Source organism: Homarus americanus, unplaced genomic scaffold, assembly GCF_018991925.1.
Source record: "Homarus americanus isolate GMGI-L3 unplaced genomic scaffold, GMGI_Hamer_2.0 scaffold55640, whole genome shotgun sequence".
NCBI lineage: Eukaryota > Metazoa > Arthropoda > Malacostraca > Decapoda > Nephropidae > Homarus > Homarus americanus.
In genome coordinates, this window is record NW_024713650.1 from 2,684,525 (window position 1) to 2,706,509 (window position 21,985).

Here is a 21,985-nt window from a genome sequence, read left to right on the forward strand (position 1 = left end):
ACAGAGAATCCAAGTTGAAAAGAATGACATAATATAAAGGAATGGGGAAGTGAATTAATTATGTTTACACTGACAATTATGGGCAACACACATTATAAGCATTTGCTTGTTTTTTGTGGTGGGGAGGGTGTCTTAGGGCACATGCCTGGAAAGGGCAAGTCAATTAACAACTGTCTATCAAAAGGGAAGATTAAATCAAATAAAAAAAATACAAATTAGCAAACAGGGTAGTCTCAGACTCTGGGTGCAGCATACTGTCTACAGGAAGTGCACCAGCAAGTCTCCCTGCACACATGGTATTACTAGGGAAGGGGTCAGGAGGGAGCATGGAATTTATTGATGGAAAGGTGAATGGGTGGAAAAAATTGGGCAAATATGTGTGTGTATATGTGTGCGTGTGTGCATAATGTTAGGTTAATTTGAGGTGTTTTGAAGGTGAGTGTTCTGAAAACTTGGGTTTTCAATAAGAACTTCCAGAGTCCTTAATGCAGACAAAATAAAATATTTCCTCTTGGACTGATTGTGTGCCAATGACTGCATGTGAACTTAAAAATCATATTTACTAGTGAACTATTAAAAGAATATTGGACTGTAAGAGTATTATCCAGGTGGGTGTGTCAAGGTTGTCTTTATAAATATATAACAAGACAAGCCGAGGAAAAAAAAAACCAATATTTGGCATGACTAAATGATGAACCACGACATGAACAGGTACAATGATGGAGAAATTCTTTGATGCCCCCACAAACATTCTAACCACCAAACACAACTTTCATAAATACTTTGACCACTAAAAACACACCAACTTCCATGTAAACTTTGGGTCTAAAATCAATAATCTTCTGCAAACACTTTGACCACTAACCACAGCAACTTTCAGTTGTCATGACTTGCCCACAAGTGACCCTCACAAAGAAGGCTGACCTTCATGAGCAAGCTGCTTGACCTACAAAATAGGTGAAAAAAGAAACAATTGCCTCTATCTATTTGCACTAAGAAATAATTAGCATGAAGAGATGGGGAGAGGGAGCAGGGAAGGGGGAAATGCTTGACAGTGGGTGACAACAAAAAAAATAAGAGGGTGACAGTACTCTTCAGTGGTACAAGCATAAGAACTATGAAAGATACATTAGAATATTACAAATTTGAGATCATGTGGCAAAGCTCCATCTGGTAAGGAGAAAAAAAATATAATAATCATTTTTGGCTCTGTGAAGATTTCATCATGGTTTACACAGTACAAGGAATCAAATGCTCAAGAAAATCTTAACCATGTGTCACACTCCAGGGACAACCTAATAAGCTTGAAGACAACAACCATCTTGTGCAGAAAGTTTAGTGTGTACAGTGAAGGGAGTAAATATGGGAGAGTACAGATATGTATATCTAGTATGCAAAAAGATATAAAACTTATTTTATCTTTTTTTCTTTTTAAATGCCTACCAAGAAACTTTACCCACATAAAAGTTGGGCAGATAATTTATACTGGCACATATATACTGTAACATGAATAAAGTACCATCAAAAAATAATCATCATGAGTATATGCTAAGCATAGAATCCCAGAACAAAATTATGTACTGCCTTTTGACTGCATAAATTCCTATATTACAGAAACTTGTGCTTAAAGATAAGTTCATGAGTTATCATTAAGAGGATAATGTGGGGTAGAACAGGGGTCCTGGAAAGTCTGGCTGGCAGCTACATGAGGCTGTTGGGTGTGTGGCTGTAATCTTCTGTGAGAGCCAAGAAGGTGTTGTGTAGGGTCACATATTGAGTTCCCCATCTTTGCTTCATGCTGCTGCTGCTCGCTCATAGTACTGACTGGATGTGCTTGTACACCAGCATGTGTACTCACATTACTAAGTGGCTGTGCTTGTACACCAGCATGTGTACTCATATTATTAATTGGCTGTGCTTGTACACCAGCATGTGTACTCATAATACTAACTGGCTGTGCTTGTACACCAGCATGTGTACTCATATTACTGACTGGTTGTGCTTGTGCACCAGCATGTGTACTCATATTACTAACTGGCTGTGCTTGTACACCAGCATGTGTACTCACATTACTGACTGGTTGTGCTTGTGCACCAGCATGTGTACTCACATTACTAACTGGCTGTACATGTACACCAGCATGTGTACTTATATTACTGATTGATGGTACTTGTGCACCAATATGTGTACTCACATTACTAACTGGCTGTGCTTGTACACCAGCATGTGTACTCACATTACTAACTGGCTGTGCTTGTACACCAGCGTGTGTACTGACATTACTAACTGACTGTGCTTGTACACCAGCATGTGTACTCATATTACTGATTGGCTGTACTTGTGCACCAGTATGTGCACTCACATTACTAACTGGATGTGCTTGTACACCCCCATGTACACTTATATTACTGACTGGCTGTACTTGTACACCAGCATGTGTACTCACACTGGTGACTGCCTGTGATCGTACACCAGCAAATGTTCCGTCTTGCATTTGACTACGGGAGCTGTTACTTGATTTGACAATGATGTGAGGCAAGACAAATGAATTACCAAATGGGTAATGCTTGTCTGACTGAGCGGGCGGCAATGAATAGTACCGCTGTTGAGGCACCACTGGAAAACCTTCTGGGCGTTTTCGAAAATTAGGATTATGGGTCTGATTGCGCAGACTATATCCCATTGCCTTATAGTACTTCTGCAGAGTTGCGTGGCTTACCCCATAGAGGCGGCCAGCTTTACAGAACCCCATTCTGCCCTCCCGCACCTCATCTATGGCACGCAAGAAACTCTCGGGGGTGCCGTTGCGGATAGTTATGGTAGAGCCATTAGCTGCCTGAAGTTTTGGATATGCTGAGTTAGGGTACATATAGTGTTGTTGGCTGGCAGAAGGTTGGGGGGGGAGGAGGCCCACGACACCCACGGCCCCTGTGGTGAAGAAAACTCTCGTCAGTGGCACATCCCGGTGACTGACACAGCAGTCATACCATCCCAGTGACACGCATGCAAGCACACACACACACACACCAACCATCCCCATCTCAAAAACACACACCAACCTTCTTAACAACTTACACACAATAAATATACCAGATTTATAAACTTACAACAATACAAATATCCCAGATGTACAAACACACCATTTTAGAGGCACACAAACACATGATTATACAGGGACACAAACACACTACAATTACATCACTGTCAAGGTCTACAAACACACAACAATTATATCACTGTCAAGGTCTACAAACACACTACAATTATATCACTGTCAAGGTCTACAAACACACTACAATTATATCACTCAAGGTCTACAAACACACAACAATTACATCACTGTCAAGGTCTACAAACACACTACAATTATATCACTGTCAAGGTCTACAAACACACTACAATTAAATCACTGTCAAGGTCTACAAACACACTACAATTATATCACTGTCAAGGTCTACAAACACACAACAATTACATCACTGACAAGGTCTACAAACACACTACAATTAAATCACTGTCAAGGTCTACAAACACACTACAATTATATCACTGTCAAGGTCTACAAACACACTACAATTATATCACTGTCAAGGTCTACAAACACACAACAAACATTCCATGCCAAAGGAAACCTACATAGTTCAAAGAGATTTTATCAGGAACAATACACATATGGTAACTAACCAAAGCCATGAGATGTTACTCTGTCGAAGGTTTCAAACCTAAGAGGAGAAATGCATCTGAATATGATGAATATTGGGTAAAACTGAATATAGCACACAAGATAACAACAGTTCAAATGTTCTAAGAGAAAACAGCACAAGAGATTTGCCAAGACTTCCTCAAATAGATTTCTTACGACTTGGACAACCCACAAACAGTTTTGAATGAAGAAGAAACTCCTATAAACAATCCGACTCAAAATACAGGCCACTGTACCACTGACGAGTTATAGATAAGCACAGAAAGAAGCAGTTGCTACTACACAAAATGCAACAGTTTTCCCTCCATAACTGTTGTAACCTACACAGCTTTCCCAAAGGCCAATTGATATTCATTAGACCTAATCATCTTGTATCCTATGAACAATCTTACAAAAGGACCAACTGGAGTTTTATCACAGATCTGAAGAATACCATAATTTAAGCTGCAACACAAATACTAGATAAACTAGTTTGTGCTGTGAGATCACGTCATCACACAATAAATATACGAGATTCCTTTCCCACTCATAGACTAATTTGAGGAGACTCCTTTTTATCACAGATTCCTAATTGTAAACAAGATCACAAAGAGGTTGAATATTAAGAAAAAATGCACACTGGGAATGTTTAGAAGTCATCTTTAAATTGAGTAATGTCATTCCCTTAGTATAAAAATAAACCCTAAATATTATAGCACTAAATATGCATCAAGACTTCGGTGAAATTATTGAGAAGTATAAGCTATCCGTGGCCATGTTCAGAGCCCTTAATATTGTTGTGTGACACATCTTAAGTTTGGCTCGTCCAAATATTACGTAAGTTAAAAGATTCCAATAATGACTGGAGAGCTCTGGTGGCTTCGTCTCCTTGCAAGTCATCGTTGGTTATCTCCGGTGCCGGCTGGTGAGGGCCGTACGTGTAAGACTGTTCTATAGGTACAACGGGTTCATTTAATGTGACTTCAGGTATCTGATCATTTGTAGCTGCGAGCGTAATTTCCTCGTGTTCTGGAACTAGTGTGTCGGTTATTATTTGCTGCTGTGAGGATCCTGCACAGTTAACATTTGGCATTTCGGGTTGGACTTCGGTTGGGTTATTAATGGGGCCTTTCTGCCTTCTCCCTCGGAATGTGTTGTGGACTTCATAACCCAGTTTGCGGTAGTATACCCACAGTGTGCGACCGTTGACGCTAAATGTTTTTCCAGCCTGCGTGAAACCCATTTTTCCTGAGCGCACAGCCTCAATGGCCATAAGCATGTTTGGGGACATCCGGCGGAACTGAGGAGGCCATCCCTTATGGGCGAGATAGGCTGGGGGTGGTGGGTGCATAGGATATGGGAGGATGGAGGAGGGTGAGAGTGGGGATGATGGCAGGACAGGGTGTGGAGGGGAGGAAGCAGGAGTGGGGGGGCCTGGAGGGGTGTAAGGCCCTGCCAGGAGCGACTCCAACGAGGGGGGGTCTCCTGCGCCCCACCGACACACCGACCCTGCGGGCAAGAAAACAGCAGAGGTCAGCCTCCTGCCCACACCTCACACCCCCCCCAGCCTCATTCTATTTCCAGTTCTCAACTACTACCCATCCTCAGCTACAACTATTGGTAAGGTTTCCATTGTGCTGTTTTATTAAGTCTTTAAATTTTAAGTGTAATGCTTATTAAACTTCCAAAATGTTCAGTGAAAAAGAGATTTCTATCCAAAAGCTATACATTTTCTTGAATGTCTAATAATACTCCAAGTTTTATTTTGAGGAAAAAACAAACACAGATTACCTGCAAAACCTTATTTATTCACCTGTCAAAGCTATAAACGGATATATGGTATTGTAAGTGAGCAAACTGTGGAGTATATTGGATGAGTCATTGCTTAAGTGTACATACAGGATACATGCAGACATTGAGCTGGGCCAAGTGACCCTCCTGTCATTTGTGAGCAGTTAAAAGTACGGGGAAATTCCCCAAGATACGTGAGCAAAAAGGCTAATCAGTGAGCATATGAGCGGGGGAAATGTGGCCTGAAGCCCCTCCCAATCATTTGAGAGTGGGGTCTGACAGTCCAAGCTTCTTGGAATACCGCCAGAGTGTGGTCACAGAGACTGCATACAGCTTGGCCGCCGAGGAGAAACTCTCGCGTCGAGCGGCAACAGCTTGTAATGCCTGGACCATCTGTGGGGATATCTCCTTCCCAAGAGCTGCAACCAGAGTCATCTGGTCTAGTGGAAGCTGGAGTGGGAGCCGTGGATTGGTGCTTCCTCCTGCCCCTCCACCTACGCCATCTAATCCCTTCCCCGGCGTCGAGTTACGTAGAGTGCCAACCCCACCGGTACCGGAACCTGCTACACCGCTGCTCGAAGACAGTGAAGAGCGCACAGAGGGCAGGTGGGCCATGGATGGTTGAAGGGCAGGTGGGCGATATGCTGGAGGTCGATGGTGATGTTGATAGCGAGAGAGGGCCGGTAACACTGAAGCCCACCATGGGCTGAGCTGCTGCAGGGTCCAGTCCCGGCCTGTGGTGGAGAGCTGACCATTACTAATTCCCTGTCCAACCTTATCTTGCCAGTCAGCATGGATTGCCAAGTTTTGGTTGTTAGCCTTAAGCAGCATGTAAGTGCCTCCAAGAAGCTGGTTGTGCCATGTGCCCTGAAGGTGGCAGCAACAACAGCAACAGCAGCAACAGCAGCAGCAGCAGCAGCAGCAGCAGTAGCAGCCCTGTCAACAGCCCAGCAGCAGTAGTGTCAGTCAGCCCATGCCCTGTTGTGCATGCCCGGTGTAAGCCGTAGCAGTCGCTGTTGCCCACATTGGGCCATCCAGACCGTGCCTGCCTCAGGCAGCCTTGTGTGAAGCCTTGAGGTGAGGTTAGCCAAGCCTGGTGGTGAGGTGAGTGACCCACATGCCAGTTTAATGCCCACCATTAGTGCCCAGTTGCTGGCCTTACCCGACAGCTCTAGCACTGTCACCAGTAGCACAGCAGCACATGACCAGCAGCAGCAGTACCAGGCGCAGCAACAGGACAGCAGGTGCTCCCGCCGCCTGGCAGTGCCCGTGCCCTGTGCTCCGCTGTCCAAGCATGCCAGCAGCAGCCTCGTGGGTGGTGGTGGTAGTGGTGGATTGGTTGGTTGACTGGGTGGGTGGGTGCAGGAAGGTTGGTTGGTTGGTTGAAAGGTTGAGTGGCAGTGATTTTTCACATTCATTCCCTTGCAAACTGTCAAGGGTTTGGATTGGATCCCAAAACACCAGTGACGTATGAGTCTCGTTCAATCCCATCCCCATATCAAGTCAGCGTGTAATGACGAACAAGTCACATGTGCCCATGAGGCCCTTGGGATGAGCCCTGGTATGAAGAGGTGGTGCATAAAAGTTACAAGAACAGAAGCAACAAGACCATAGTTAATGCCGAGTAGAAGCAAAGACCACACACGATGGGCTCCAGACACCACAAAGCAGACAAGTCAGCCCAGAGATCATTCCCATCACAGATTATATCAAATGTGCTTCTCAACCGTTGTCATGGATATATCATTATTTGTGAATTCTATTTCTTTAAAGCTTATTTGTGAAGAAACACTTAATAATGAATAAATTTGTTTTCTTCAATCATGTAACCCTTTGGGGGATATAATCCAGGACAGTTATTTGAGAAGCACATTTAAAATATACATATGTAAATGCAGAACTGATCAGTTTTTAGAATTATAGCCCAATTAATAACCCTTTAGCAAGCACTGTACAACTGGTTTTGGTGATGTCAAACTGAAAATTAGCCAATAGCATTCTCATTACAGGATCAACAGGTCCCACACACAATAATATACATACATATAAAACATATAAACATTATCTGAAATTATTTTGGAGGCTATGTGCAAAAAAGTTGTTAATGTTTGGGAAAAACTTGCTTTTAAGGATTATTCATCACATTTATCAAGGTATAACCTCAAAATAATTATAAGACAATCTGTAGAAATAATGTTATTGGATATTACATAAAATTTCATTATATGAGAAAATACTCCCATATGCAAACTGACCAATACCTCAATTATCATGGACATTTTTTGAGTCAACTAAATAGTTACATCTAATAACAACTACTTTACCTGCTTTGAAATGCCATAGCCCGCAGCCTCATGCACCACCACACAACTGATAAATGAATAAATCCCATCAAGGGCACTGCACTATCACTTACCATGAAGGACATACAGCCATTACTACACATCTCTGAATACCTGTTATGCCATAGTCCAAGAGCATGAGGATAGAACGTGGCTATATAGGCGCTGATAGAGGCTTCACAGACAGGAGTTTGCTGATCGGTGGTACTGTATCCGTATTACTCTGAAATTATTCCTTGGCTTTGATGTTTTAAGTTTACAGAGTCGCTCAAGGTAGTTAACCATCTACAACATTGGTTTATATTTCATCACTTTCTGTATTTAATTATATTGTTCACCTTATGTCCACTGTGACTTAAGACTTGTGAGTTATAATTGTAATGAACACATCACTGACGACTGTGATGCGTTCTTCACAATCTCACCTGTATCTCCATAGAAAATAACACAGTAAAACTCAGAAAAAGATGAAGGACATACCGACGTTTACGACGCTTAACTTCCTCGAGGGTCTGTAAATGTGAACATCAAATGACTTTGTAAACATTATAATTAGGAAATTTCTTGTTATATTCTAGTCTGTGTACATCTCCAATCAGCAAACAACCTTAAAATAGCTACCCGACATAACCTGGCCAGGTCTAATTCACTATCCCCTACATACTAATAAGCTACTACCCAGTTCAGTCAAATGTTTTTGTCCACAGCTCATTCATACACTCCTTGATGCAGATAATTTATAGAGTATGACCTCTGATGGAGGGTGATCAGCTCTGCACAAAAAGGCATAAAATACTTTGCAGGACCCTCTCCAAGAATGAAAGTTGCCTGACATAGCAAAGGCTCTAGTAGCCCCAAAAGACTATTGCATTAAAGCTAAAAGCATCAGGCTAAACATTTATAGGATTCAACCATTCTCCACCAAATACTGCACTGAAGAATGCTTTAAGACGTGGGGGAGGGGGTTGGTTCTTTTCTCTGTTTCTACAGAACATGACATATAAAGTCTCAGCACAACTTTTGCTGAGGTACATTTTAACCAAATCTACCCAACATCCATGGATGAACTAAGTCGTCAAGTTGTAAATAAAGTACATTACCTTAACCACATGCCCCCTTTTTGACTACTGCATTACAGCCCCCTTTTAATATATAAAGGGTTCTCTTATAATTTCTGTGAGGGTACAAAGTCTTAAGGGCATACATGCACAAGCCACACAAAAGTATAACCCTAGGCACGATGGGCACATGTGTTTCTTATTCTTTTTAATCAATTGCAAATTCAAACCGTTTTATTTCTTCTAAAACTTAAGAATCGGATACTGTACAGATAATCTGCCAGGCTGGACTAGATCTCAGGAAGAATATCACAATAACCCACCAATGGTTTCCTTGACAATAATGTTAAAACGTTATCATCTTGTTTCCATATTCGTCAACAATTCAACATTAACCCCTTTAATAAGGTGCTATCTAATCACACTAACGGATGAACCAAATAAGACGAGGAAAATATCACGAGTTTACTGCATTACAGTGTGAGTTTAATACACACGGTTTCATTATTAATTTGTTCCTTGGAATGCACTCGGAACAAACACATCAAAAGATACCAATTCCATTTATCCCCAATTCAAATATGGAAATGAAGAGAATCAACCCCTCAACATAACTGAAGTACAGGTATATTTCAAAGATTCATCACACACAAGCCTGATTTTCAGTCAGAATCCCATTTCTCTTCACTCGTTTCAATTTTCTGCAACTCGTCTCCAGTTTTCAAGGTCGAGCTCATTACCACTGTCCTAAACTCATAACAAACCCCTACACTTCATATAATCCACATCTCCTCTTCCTATCATAAATCTTCATCTCACACTCATCATCTTCCTATTCACCAATGCTTGTATAGCACCTCCAATGCCTCTTCCTTGCATTACTCTGTTATCATGTCCAGCTCCTGCCTGCCCCTTGGTACCCAGTACATCAACAGGTAAAACACATCTCATAATCCAAATGTCTGGTGCTTTATTTCCCCCACAGAAGCCAATACTATACAAGAGGCTTTCATTTTGTTTTATTATCTACAGCATGTACTTAAAACACACAAACTCACATATGTTACAGAAGATGGAACTTGTTTAAATGTGTAAATAGCAAGTGGTCATAATCTACACACCTGTATCAAAAGTTTAAGTTCATTTATCAAACCTGTACCACAGGTTAAAGACCTTCCAAGTCATTTGGAAGCAATATACCCCCTGTATACTGTACATCCCTGTACTAGAAGCACAAGTTGCAACACATGAGGCAATAAGTTGACTGGCCTTGGTTACTGATAGGTTAACCTTGCTTTGCAGACATGAATAAATTTTTACTCCAATATTGGTAATTTTCCTATGTCATACTAACTGCACATTTAAAATCTGTCACACATTCTAAAATCCAGTTCTTCAATGACTGCTGCTTCCCACTTTTCTCAGTTTCTTCCGATATGTTAGTCTTATCTCGTATCCCAGCTTTTACTAGGCTACTCCGATTTCTCCCGTCTATTATTCCCTAGTACAGTCTCACCCAAAAGTTTGTTAACTATCCCAGCCAGCTATTGCTGCACTGCCTGCTTCAGATGTTTGAAACTGCTTCAGTACCAACTAGAACACGAAACCGATACAAATGAACCTAAAGGTTCAACGTAACAAACTCAAGTTCGTACATCTGAAGCAGGCAGTGCAGCAATAGCTGGCTGGGAGAGTTAACAAACTTTTGGGCGAGACTGTACGTACTCAAACTCAGTGTTACTCTCATTCTTGCCAAGTCCTTTGCATCTACTCCCAAATTTCAAAGAGGTAAAGTTGTTACCAAATGACTCACTTGTAAGCCAGACAGTAGCAATAAGCAAGAACCTACAGTATTTGTGGTTTTAAAGCACAGGTGTTGGTCTCCCAGACATAAAAATGCAATGACGAATGGTAAAAAATAGATTAGATTAGAGGCAGAACAAGCGAATGGTCTCTACAGCACTCCAGGGGGGTCCTCTAGTCAACAATGATGGGTCCTATGAAGATAATATCTATGTGCTGGCATACGTAATTTATATTTATCATTCCTATCCACTTTGTATACTGTGAACACAAGTTGAAAACACTATATGAGCAAGTGTGTTTAAAACATATTTCTCTTTGTTGTTTCAGCTGTTCCCAGTTACTTTTGATGCTCAGTCTACCCCACACTCAGGTGAGAGGAAAGTACCGGTAATAATAACAGATAAATAGACAGCTAGATACACCTATCCACCATGCTAGTTATAGATAGGAAGAACAAGATCAAATATATTAATCTCCCATATATGTCATCATCATTTTAAGGCCATTTTCCATGCTTGTGTGGGTTAGTCGAGAATACGTGATGTTATGGTGTCCTGGTTGCCAACAGGTAAATTTAAAGTAAGTTTTATGGCTAGATGCTCTTTCTGTCACCAACCCACTTTTACAGAGTGAGAACTGAGCAATGTATGTATGACTTAAAAAATTATAGTGCTCAGTTCCTAATCTGTAAAAGTGGGTTGGCATTAAGAAGGACATCTAGCTGTAAAAATTTCTTTATATCTTACAGCTGATTCATATAAAAAATTCATTTCACTTTTCATATACAAATAAGAACTATGACAAAAAAAAAAAAAGTTTCTTCCTTATTTTGTTCTTCCCCACCTTTTTCTCCGCGTAAACAAATATTACTTTTCTCCGAAGGCTCAAGTAACAACCAAATGCTTCTCAAATATAATCATTCAGAGTTTTTGACAATAATACCATTTTGGTTAATCCACGTAACTGTTACTCTTGGTCATTGACTTAGACTTGTTTCCAATGCCATCTACCCATCCCATCCATTAATCCACCATCAATCAATCAGTCAATCCAGTCACCCACTATCTACTTGTTGCTCAGTGTAAACCACCTGATTGAAGTTGCTTTAGTTTTGTTATATTCTGACTAAAAAACAGAATGGTGAATGTGAGGTGAGGAAGACTTGTTAGGTAGAAGGAAAGCTACCTGACGCAGTAATGACATTCAAAAAGGCTATAAAGGTAGATGTATTTATATGTGTGTGTGTGTGTGTGTGTGTGTGTGTGTGTAAATGAAGCTGGAGCTGGAAGGTGGTGGGCATTGGTAACATGTTCACACATAGATAATTCCGTGTTTTTTTCTTGAGTAAATAGGTCCAACAAATGATGGTCAATAACTTTGACAGGGTGTGGTAGAAAAAATAAAGTTATATTCTCTTAAAAACAATGGGTTATAAGAGGGAGGAGTTTAACATGGTGGATCTTGACAAATTATACAAATTAGAAAAGCTAAGTGAAAAAAAAACACTTTAAATTTACAATGCCGGATGAAATAACACTGAGGGTTAAGATTTAAAGTAATTGGGAGTGTTTTGACCTAAGTAAGAATTGTATAATGGAGAATGATAATAGGTAGACCAAATAAATAAATAAAATAAAAGGGGAGTGTGTGACTAAACAACTGGCAAGTATCATCAAAGGAAGAAGTGTAAACTTGGACGTGAAGAAGGAACTCAAAGTGGTAGTAAAACGCTTTCTTCTGGTCTAACATATATCAGAGAATAATAGATTAGGAATGAAGAAGAATGAAGACTACCCACAATGAGAGAAGGAAATGTGCAACAAAACATCATGGAGAGAAAAGAAGCAAGGATATGGGGGTTTATAGGGACATGTCTACTGAAGAATGAGGAAATGCATGCACGCACGCACGCACGCACACACACGCACACACGCACGCACACACGCACGCACACACACACACACACACACAAAGTAATCTGATCCCAAATACTCTTTCTGTAACATTACCAATTAATTACAATAACAAGTAAATTCCTTACACCACTGTGACTAAGTTTATAAAAGATGACTGGGAACAAACCAATGATCAATGCCTTTGGAGATTTCAATAACTCTATGAAATACTAATTAATGAGGACTGTAGCAATGACCTGTGTTCCAGGTCATGGTGGCTAGTATATGAGTCGAGTAGATAAAGATATATGGGGATGGTCGACTTTTCACAGGCTGCTGGAAGTTTATGACATGAATGAAAGATGTGTGGCAATGACCAATATTTCTGGCAATGCTTCTTGGTTTGTAACAGTTGAGCACATAAGAATGTATGATAAAGGCAATTGTTTCAGGCATTCTGGAATGCACACCATAGCTGAATATATTATAAAGATGTATAGTAATGGAAGTGTCCTGAGGAGGGGGTCTGTATCTGCAGCCCAACATGAATTGAAGGAAGCGGTATGTGTCATCATACGTACAGATGATGACACATCTCGTATACAGTACATAGCTAGCAGAACAGTTACTACATTTATGAATAGCAATGTGTCCCATTTAAATCCAGTGACAAATTCAAACTAGCTGCCTGATGACATGGTGGTGATAATCAATAGCATCCCTTTGAACTTAAAGTTATGTGTGAAACTTCTGTTGTGGTCCGATCTTTCCCCTATAGTGTTTAGTTGAAACTATAGGTTGCCCGTCTCCCTGACGCAGCTGCACTTGTCGGAAATTTGCAAAAAGTAATTAATTAAGTTTGAATTTTTTGCGGGGGCTTATGATCCTGTTGATTGTAAGGCGCTACTGACAATACATACTGTATTTGCAATAACTGTTGCTGTTACAGTTGTCATAAGCAGTAATTTTGTCTTTCTTATTGGACTCAAAACATGTTTCTTTGTTGAGTAATAGAAAATTTATTTCCTTTAAAAAGGCTGGCACACTAGAATAATTTAAAACCAATTATTAAACTATCAACTGATCTTCAGGTACTGTGATATAAAACAATATAAACTATAAAAAGCAGAGTTGTATGTAATAATTCTATCACAATTCTGTCACGGTGATAAAACTTGTTCGTATAAGAAACAGATCTTTTGCACACGAGAAGAAAAGCAACTTGGGTATTTAGGAAATATATGGGGATAATTTCTGTTTGTCTTAGCACTTGAATGTCAGTCCATCTTTGTCTTGTTGCTCCTTCACTAGTATGTCTCTTTTTTCCTTTGAAGTAACTACAGTATATAAAAATGACGTACAACACATCCTCTGAACTTTAAAACAATTCTGGAAGATAGGGATAATTTTATTTTATACTGTATTACACTGCCCAAAAACATTAGCCGGTCTTGTGCGTTCATATATCAACTGGCGCCAAAAATTCTCCCAACTTAATTTTTATTCCTTGTTTGTTTGGTTTTTGATGTTTACTAATAAAAAAAAATGATAACCTCCCAGAGTACGTAGTAGATAATAAACATCTAATCAACACAGCCTCCTCCTCCTCCATTAATTATTTCTTCTTCCTCACCACTTTCTCTATGCCTCACAGATTTCACACATTTTTAGATACACTTATACACTTCTTACTTCCTTGTTATAATGCATTTTACTCCACTACAAGTTATGTGTTCTTGCTTATTCTCAAGTTATTCTATATCACTTTTTTAACTTCATTTTTAGGCATAACTTCTAGAAATATAATCTTTATCACCTGCAAGCTTCTTCAAAACACCACAAACATCGTGTTCTTTTTCTGTCGCCTTACCATCCCCATCTAAAGTCACCAGTCTCCTATGTACCAACTACCAACCCATATCAAATGTCTCTAAACTCATCACGGTCTTCCAAAATTGGTTCTAGTTTATCAAGACAGATCATATACGAGTTCATAACTTGTAATTTTTTAGAAAAAAAGAAAAGAAAAAAGTACAGCAGCAGTTCTGATGAAGTCCAACAACAGATACAAGATAGACAGTCCTCACAAGGTTGCCTTAGGTCTTGTTCAAACAAGCTAAAAGTCTTATTTCAGGAACGACTGACAAGCTGGCAAAATTGTCTTTTTTTCAGTGAGCAGGTAACCAGTATGTGGCCTGAGATGTAATGAACAAAGAATATAAATCCAAAAAAAATTTCTTTAGGTTTTCTAAACAGTAGTAATGATTTAAGTCCATAATGTATTGGTTATTAACACACATACTAGACACCGAGAGTTTGAAATGATTTTTGGAAGCAGCAGAGGTTTAATTTACAGCCCCTGGTGACCACCACAAACAAAGAAACAATCCACATGACTTGTTAACTCTCATGAATTATGCACGTAGTGCCATAAGGAACAGTTCGTGAGGACAACTTTTCATTACAACTTCCCAGTGAGTTGGCATCCAACATGGCAATAAATAGGTTTGGTAATCTTGAACCTTCATATGACAAAGCCCTTTGGAGCACACTGTGGCATGTACTGTACCGTTCTGATAACTTTGGCAGATATTGGTTATCAAATGAGTATCCTAGTCATGAAAACAGAATAATGTCATCAAGCTCAAGTGTAACAATTCTAGCATCTTGTTCAATTAGTAATATATTGTACTAAACATTTTCTACCAGGTTAACCATGAATCTGACATAGTTCAACTATTGCTAACTTTATGACAACTTTTTACCTAAAATACCTTCACATGATCTCCCTCCTGCATAATACAAGTATTGTAAAAACAACCTCAACTCACTGCCTTCATATAACCGAAAACTGGAAGTCAAATACATACACGGTCAATGTGTGGTAACACTGCTGACCCAGCATGTGTCATATCCAATTTTGAAGACCTTTTTGTCATCATCTGGTTTAAATTCCAATTGAAGTACATCCTGATAATCAAGGTATTGGTATATGTGTTTGGCTTTATTCCTATTGATTTTTATGAACAAACTCCTCTAAGGACATGTGAAGGCTGGTTACATACCTTGTGAATGCGTTGACGTTAAGGTAGAATCACTGCTGGTTCCCGGGGTGGTGTTCGACTCCTCCCCAGTGTCTTGACTTGCACCCTGGAGCATCAGCATTGCATCAGCTACACGATTCTATAAACAACATATCCAATTATTACACCCACACACACATACACACTGCAGGCATACTCTAAACTACACATTTCTCTAAGTAACAGTTAATACAATCAATTTCTCAACACAATTATACAGTAGTTATACTTACAAGGACATAGTTCTTCATTATACTAAAACCTCATATTATAACATACAAACATCTATATATATGGCACTCATATATGAAGCTACATTTTTCTCTAAAGAAATAATACAACCATCCAAGCAGCACTTAATGTTAAACAATTCTATACATATGGAAGTCTCCCCCAGATTCATCCTCCAATCTTGATGGTTTGCATTTGTGATCCCTCCAAATTTACTGTATCTTTCCTACCCCACTAAAATAGCCTACTACATGTATACTTCCAAAATGCAATTTGCACATACAGTATAAGGTACTGTATAAGTATGCCACAATCACACTTAATTCTTTAACATACAAGATAATTTCCAACAAAAACACCAATCTATTATAAACAAAGGTGTCGTCATTTGCAGCTCTCTTCAAAAGATTCAATTCGTATCATCCAGATAATGTCGAGTGGCAGATAAAAACCTTGTTTTATGGAGAGTAACTTCGTCGCCAATACCCTACCTACACATGGTCTCGGCACACTGTAAGGCAGCATAACATCACACATAAACACTGAAATCTACTTTAAAAAGTTTATTCTTTCACGTCATTCATCCAACTTCCAGTAACTTATATTTGACAGACATTATAGCATGTAAGATGGTCTGAAAATTCAATCTCCAGGGGATTTTCTCTCAGCCAAGACATCAGCTGGATGGCTCCTGGTAGGAAAAATTTCAAGTTAGAAACAACAAAATAAGAAATCAAATAACATCAAGTAAAATAAATAGCAAAATCTTATACCCACTGATCAATCATAAACACTGCTTCTGTAACTTTACACTTGTTTACTCCTGGAGAATGTTCTATTGCATTATCAATGTGATTCTTGTTAGTTCATCCTGTGGCAAAAAAGGTCTTAGAATGAATTGGGTTATTTTCAAATAATAGCTGACAAATCCATCCTCTGAATGAGAATTCCAAAATGACACTCTCCTTTCGTCGTCATTCGCCTCTTTCACCATTATTTGGCTATTTTCCATGCCTCTATGGATTAACCATGATTAAGAGAAAGATGCCATTCCTATCGCCAACTTGAAAATGCACTGTACAGTTTTTGAAACGAGGATATCCACAAAACATTGACCCGTAAATAAGGATCTCAAGCTGACACAGTCACTCTGTATATCAATGTTCATCAATTTAAATTCCTAATTGGTGCTGTGGTGTTATTCCATTTTGGCTGTGTGTATGTGTGTGCGTGATGTGGGTATATTTGGTAAATGTGACTAAGAGAAAATGGATTGAGGGACTCATACTGAGGCACAGAGCACTGTGACACTTCAAGCCACCATTTTTTTTATACAAAATAAACTTTGCTTCAAGATCCTATACAACATACCTGCAGCTAGAAATTAGTGTGAATGGTACCATTAAACCATGAAAAATTTGAGAGAACACTCTCTGGAATCATTATCAGCCAACCACTTCCCTGGTGTGAGTTTTATGTATAAGAGTACTGATTACCTTTGTGTCCTTAGACAATTTGTTGCATGAGTAGCATGCTGAAGTGAGTTTCACAATCATAGAGAAAGAATCTTTCCTGTCTTCAGTTATAATGTTCCAAAATAACATTCTAGGAGCTGCCCAATACTGCATGCTTTCAAGGTTTTAGTAAAAAAAAAAAAAAAAAAATTGGGTGTCAGAATATGTACTGTACTGTACTTCTAAAAGTTTAGAAGACTCTACATAGTCAGTGATCTTATTACATGTAGCTAAACAAAATCACTTCAAAAGAATTTTTTCTTTTGAAGTGATCTATTCACAGGAGAAATATCAAATCAGCACTCTGGCTATAAGTCTACATATTTGTAAGTCTAAACCACTTGTCGGAAACCTGAAGATCCAAGACAAAGCAGTTCATGAGTTCAAAGTTCTAGAAAGAGGTCCTTGTTCAGTGAGATCAAGGAGCACAATAATCTTGCAGCGTAAATAAAGTCTGGGATATTACACTATCATCATGCATATGTACTATGGGGAGGATCCATGCAAAATATCCCAGAACAATTGGATGCTTAAACAACCCAAGCTATAAGGGGGCAGCCACTCACTGGAAGAATGTCAGTTCCCATGTGACCAAGTCAATACTCTAAAAGGACCACAAATAAGGCACTAGGATAAGACTATTATGGAGCAAATTGCTTCACACACTCAAAAGGGCATCCACAGTAACTGGAGAGTTTGCTTGCAGATAGTGTGGCCCTCATTCTGAGGAATTCCTACTGGGCACTCCAAATTCCTTGTACAGTACAGTACAGTATATTGTACAGTACTGCTTTAAACTCACAGAACCACCACGCTGAATAGCCCTTCACTTTGCCACACTCATCTGCAAAGTATCTCTGCAGCAGTAAGCTAGCAGACCAACACAGCAAGTAAGGCACAATAAATAGAAGACTGGTCACCACAGATTGCAGAGCACACAGGGAACTGCAGTTCTAAATTCCATAGCAAAAAACCACCTACAATGACATACTCTGGAAGACAGCAAAGAACTTGTGTGGGATTAAAAAATGTGCTTCCATCCAGACATATATCTATTTCCTCCATAGTGCAGCTGGAGCAAGGAGGGTAGCTTGGTCAAAGGAAACCCAGATAGAGGTAAGTGCAAACCCTCAGCTGTGAATATCATTTTGTTCTGATAGGGTTTGAAACCTTAGGATCATGAGGTGTCAAAACTGTGGAGTCACTGAATGAGATACCGGTAGGCTCCAGACTCACTGAAGCAACCCAAGACTCCAAGCTATACAGTACATTCCAGCTCCTCAGCATTGTGATCCAAAGGGAGAATACCTGTAGCATACTTAGCTCACATCACTCACCCAAGGAGCTTCAGGGAGTCTGTGATTTGTGATGTTCTAGGGTTTAAGTTATGAACCAGAAACTCTTGTTACTTAAAATACACACAACAAATACATATACTGCACCTGTATATAATTAAAAATGCAAAATAAATCACAAAAATATTTGAGGGGTGGTTAGACAAGGCAATATCCACTTGTATTCTGAAGTGGCAAAGTCTCTTAAACACAGTCAGCCAGAGATGATACCCTGTGTGTGTTTTGTTTTCATGTACAGTGGCAGTCGAACTTTGGTTCCCCATGTTGAAAAGGAGTCACAGGATTGGGTCTCTGAAATTACCCTGATGTCGTCTGGTGAATGTCTGCCGTTTTATCTCATTTAAGTCGATGCTGTTCATTTTGAGAAGGAGAGAACTTTTGACTTCGACTATACAAAAGCCTTTTTCCTGCTATGATGCAGTGGTTAAACAAGATACTAAACCTCTGATTCTTAGCATTCAGCAGCTAGTGGGTCAGCTCACCTTCTTGCCAGGACAATAGCCCACTGAAGGGTTGTTCCAATATCAACAAAGTATTTGACTGTGTGCTCACTTACTAATAAGTGCACAAGGGCTTGTGTACAAGGAGGAAACCAAATCCTCCACCCATAGTAATTTATATAAAGTGAATGCTATACCAACTGAGTGGTGTGCAAGTATGACTGGAGAGCTTGGTGCTGAAATATATATAGATGGATGATGCTGGGTTGTATGAAGTATTGGATAGACTATATGGAAACCTTGGGGATGTGTTGTGAACAAGGAATGCTACAGCAAAAGCAGAATACATTTGTTACAGCAATTAACGAGAATTAATGATACTGAACAAGGGAATAATCAATGCTGTCCTTGATTCCAGTCAACTTGCACCACATGGGAAAATTCTTCTAAATATGAAAATGGGGAGTGAGGGGTTCCCTTGTGAGGTTTCAGTGACACTAAGCACTTACTCAACTACCTTCACTTACCACATTTGACTCCTGTTCTACATCCCTGGTTTGTGGTTTCTCATTTTCGTGTTCATCAAGCGGTTCATCTTTCACTTCACAAGACCGTCCCCTGTCCTCATTTTCTGTCTCTTCTGCAAAAGAGGGAGATTTAAAACAACATACAATATGCACAACTCACCACAATACTGTGTGCTTAGTGTTAGAGACAACCTAAGGGGGTGAGGTTTGGTACTGTATTAGGTGTCTCGACTTTAGGACTTTGAGAATGTTTATCTTTATAATACAGTACAGTAAGTACTGATAATGAGAAATTTTATCTGAAGAATGTCTAGGGTATAAATGTAATATTTATGCATATTAATTCAACTTTTAATAAAAGTTGGTAGAATTATTACACAAATTAAACAACATTCAATTTAGAACTGTAATGTTCCATGTTGGAAAAATCTACCCAGAAGACACTTGAAATTCAATAGAAATTCATCCAGAATCCTGAATTAATTCCTGGTCATGAAGTATGAAAAATATGATGATGTGTTTAGCTCTTACTTAGTTGTGTAGACCTGGGTCATGCCTTTAAAACTTAGTCTTCTTGAGGTGTAGTGAACGTAACAACTGGTCCTTTTTCCGCAGGCATAGTAAATTACATGGTATTATACACACACACTATGGGCTGGTTAGGTTATGTTTGTCACAAGTTACTTACTCATATAACTTGGTCACTGCAACATTTTACATACTCCAAAAACCTAATAAAACATTCAGCTATGGCAATAAAATATAAAAACTGCTTCTATTCTCAAGCCAATAGAAAAACTTGAATACCAATTTTAACAAGTCAATCATTCAAAAAAGTCTCTCTTGCAGTTCCATAAAATCTGGCACAACCAACTAATATTACACGCACCATGTTCACCATGAAGGCTTTCCGAACTGTCGTGTGATGCTGTGATTTTACGTCTCTTGGAGGATGGCGGTGTACCGGGTTCAGCTTCCTCATCTCCCTCCAAGCTGAGTGACTGTTCTCGGGAGTCCGTTAGGGATGATCTTTGTCGTGTAACCTATGGGTAAAGTGGGGTTGTTAATTACCAAGAAACAAAACTGAGATATCAATTCAGGCAACAGATCACTTAACCCATGAAGGCAATACAGTAATGTGGAAACACAGAAATCACAATAATGATAAATGATCAACATGGCAGGAACACAGGCTTGAAAGTGGAGATGTGTCATGGCAATATTCCCAACTGAGAAATCTGTCATAAGTCTTTAGATAAAACCCTACCAGTGGTGGACAGCAAAACCTATGCCAGTATTTCTCTGGCCAGAAAATTCATAAAAATAAATTTAAGTTCCACCATAAGTAGACGACAATAGGCATACAAATTGTCTGTAGATGGCACCCTTGGCCAAAATATATCTAATTGAAACTCAGCTAAAAAAAAAAACACTCCATAGCAGCTACTGTGCACATAGCCCCAATGCCAATTATCATATACAGTACTGTACAACCACCTACTGGTAACCTCTACTTTGTCTCTTCCTTGGCTCACAGTGAATGAAATTCACTTGGTCTTGAGACTATTCCTACAGTTTACTTTCCTGATTACACAATAGCTTTTTGCATACACAACAGGTCAAGTTTTGCGACTGTACTTTACCATAGAGGACACTGTCCTAGCCAAGCTAAATCTAGGATCAGATCCATGGCCAGAAATTAAAACACTCAATGATTAGATGAACTTCTAGACTGATATATAACAAGACAGGAAAAGAAAATGTGAATGGCTAAAAAAGTTCAGGTATTCAGAATGAACTCTTTAACACTCTCACACACCATGACTTGATATCTGCAATAATTTTTAGTCCCGCCCATTTGGCACTGATGCCATTATTGTAACTAAACTAAAATAATAATAATTTTGATTGACACGAGAGATTTGGCGAGTCACTCCCTGAACCATTCTCCCTTATGGTAATCCAACACTAATACATCATTAGAAATATTTCTTCTCTCTTCTCTTTTTAATAATTCATTGTTTTATGTAAAAGAACAACCAATTTTATACATAGAATGTACAGTAGCTAAAACAACTACAATATCTGTGCAGGTGGGGGTCGACATGCTCCGAAATTTTACGCGTGACTAGTGACAGCCCTCGTATACCAAAATTTATAGTCCATGGTCTCATATTGTTTCTCACAAAGTATGCACAGAGTTGTTTTAGCTACTGTACAGTAGTTGGTTTCACAACTAGCCCCGTGTGTGGGAAGGGATG

General features: G+C 39.4%; 1 protein-coding gene across 12 annotated transcripts in view; it reads right to left on the reverse strand.

Annotated features, from left to right (window-relative positions):
• The window catches only part of LOC121873343 (broad-complex core protein isoforms 1/2/3/4/5-like), a 51,998-nt gene that overhangs the window by 20,492 nt on the left and 9,521 nt on the right, over positions 1 to 21,985 (reverse strand). For 9 of the 12 annotated variants that reach the window (XM_042376919.1, XM_042376950.1, XM_042376926.1 and 6 more), the window contains 4 exons: positions 20,614 to 20,767; positions 19,725 to 19,837; positions 15,640 to 15,757; positions 1,197 to 2,928 (listed from right to left, as the gene is read on the reverse strand). In XM_042376919.1, coding sequence (XP_042232853.1) covers positions 1,637 to 2,928; positions 15,640 to 15,757; positions 19,725 to 19,837; positions 20,614 to 20,767 — 1,677 coding nt within the window. In that variant the 3' untranslated portion in view covers positions 1,197 to 1,636. Of the gene's footprint in view, positions 1 to 1,196; positions 2,929 to 15,639; positions 15,758 to 19,724; positions 19,838 to 20,613; positions 20,768 to 21,985 lie in introns of those variants that run through there. The other 3 variants (XM_042376895.1, XM_042376904.1, XM_042376885.1) reach the window with 3 other exon arrangements.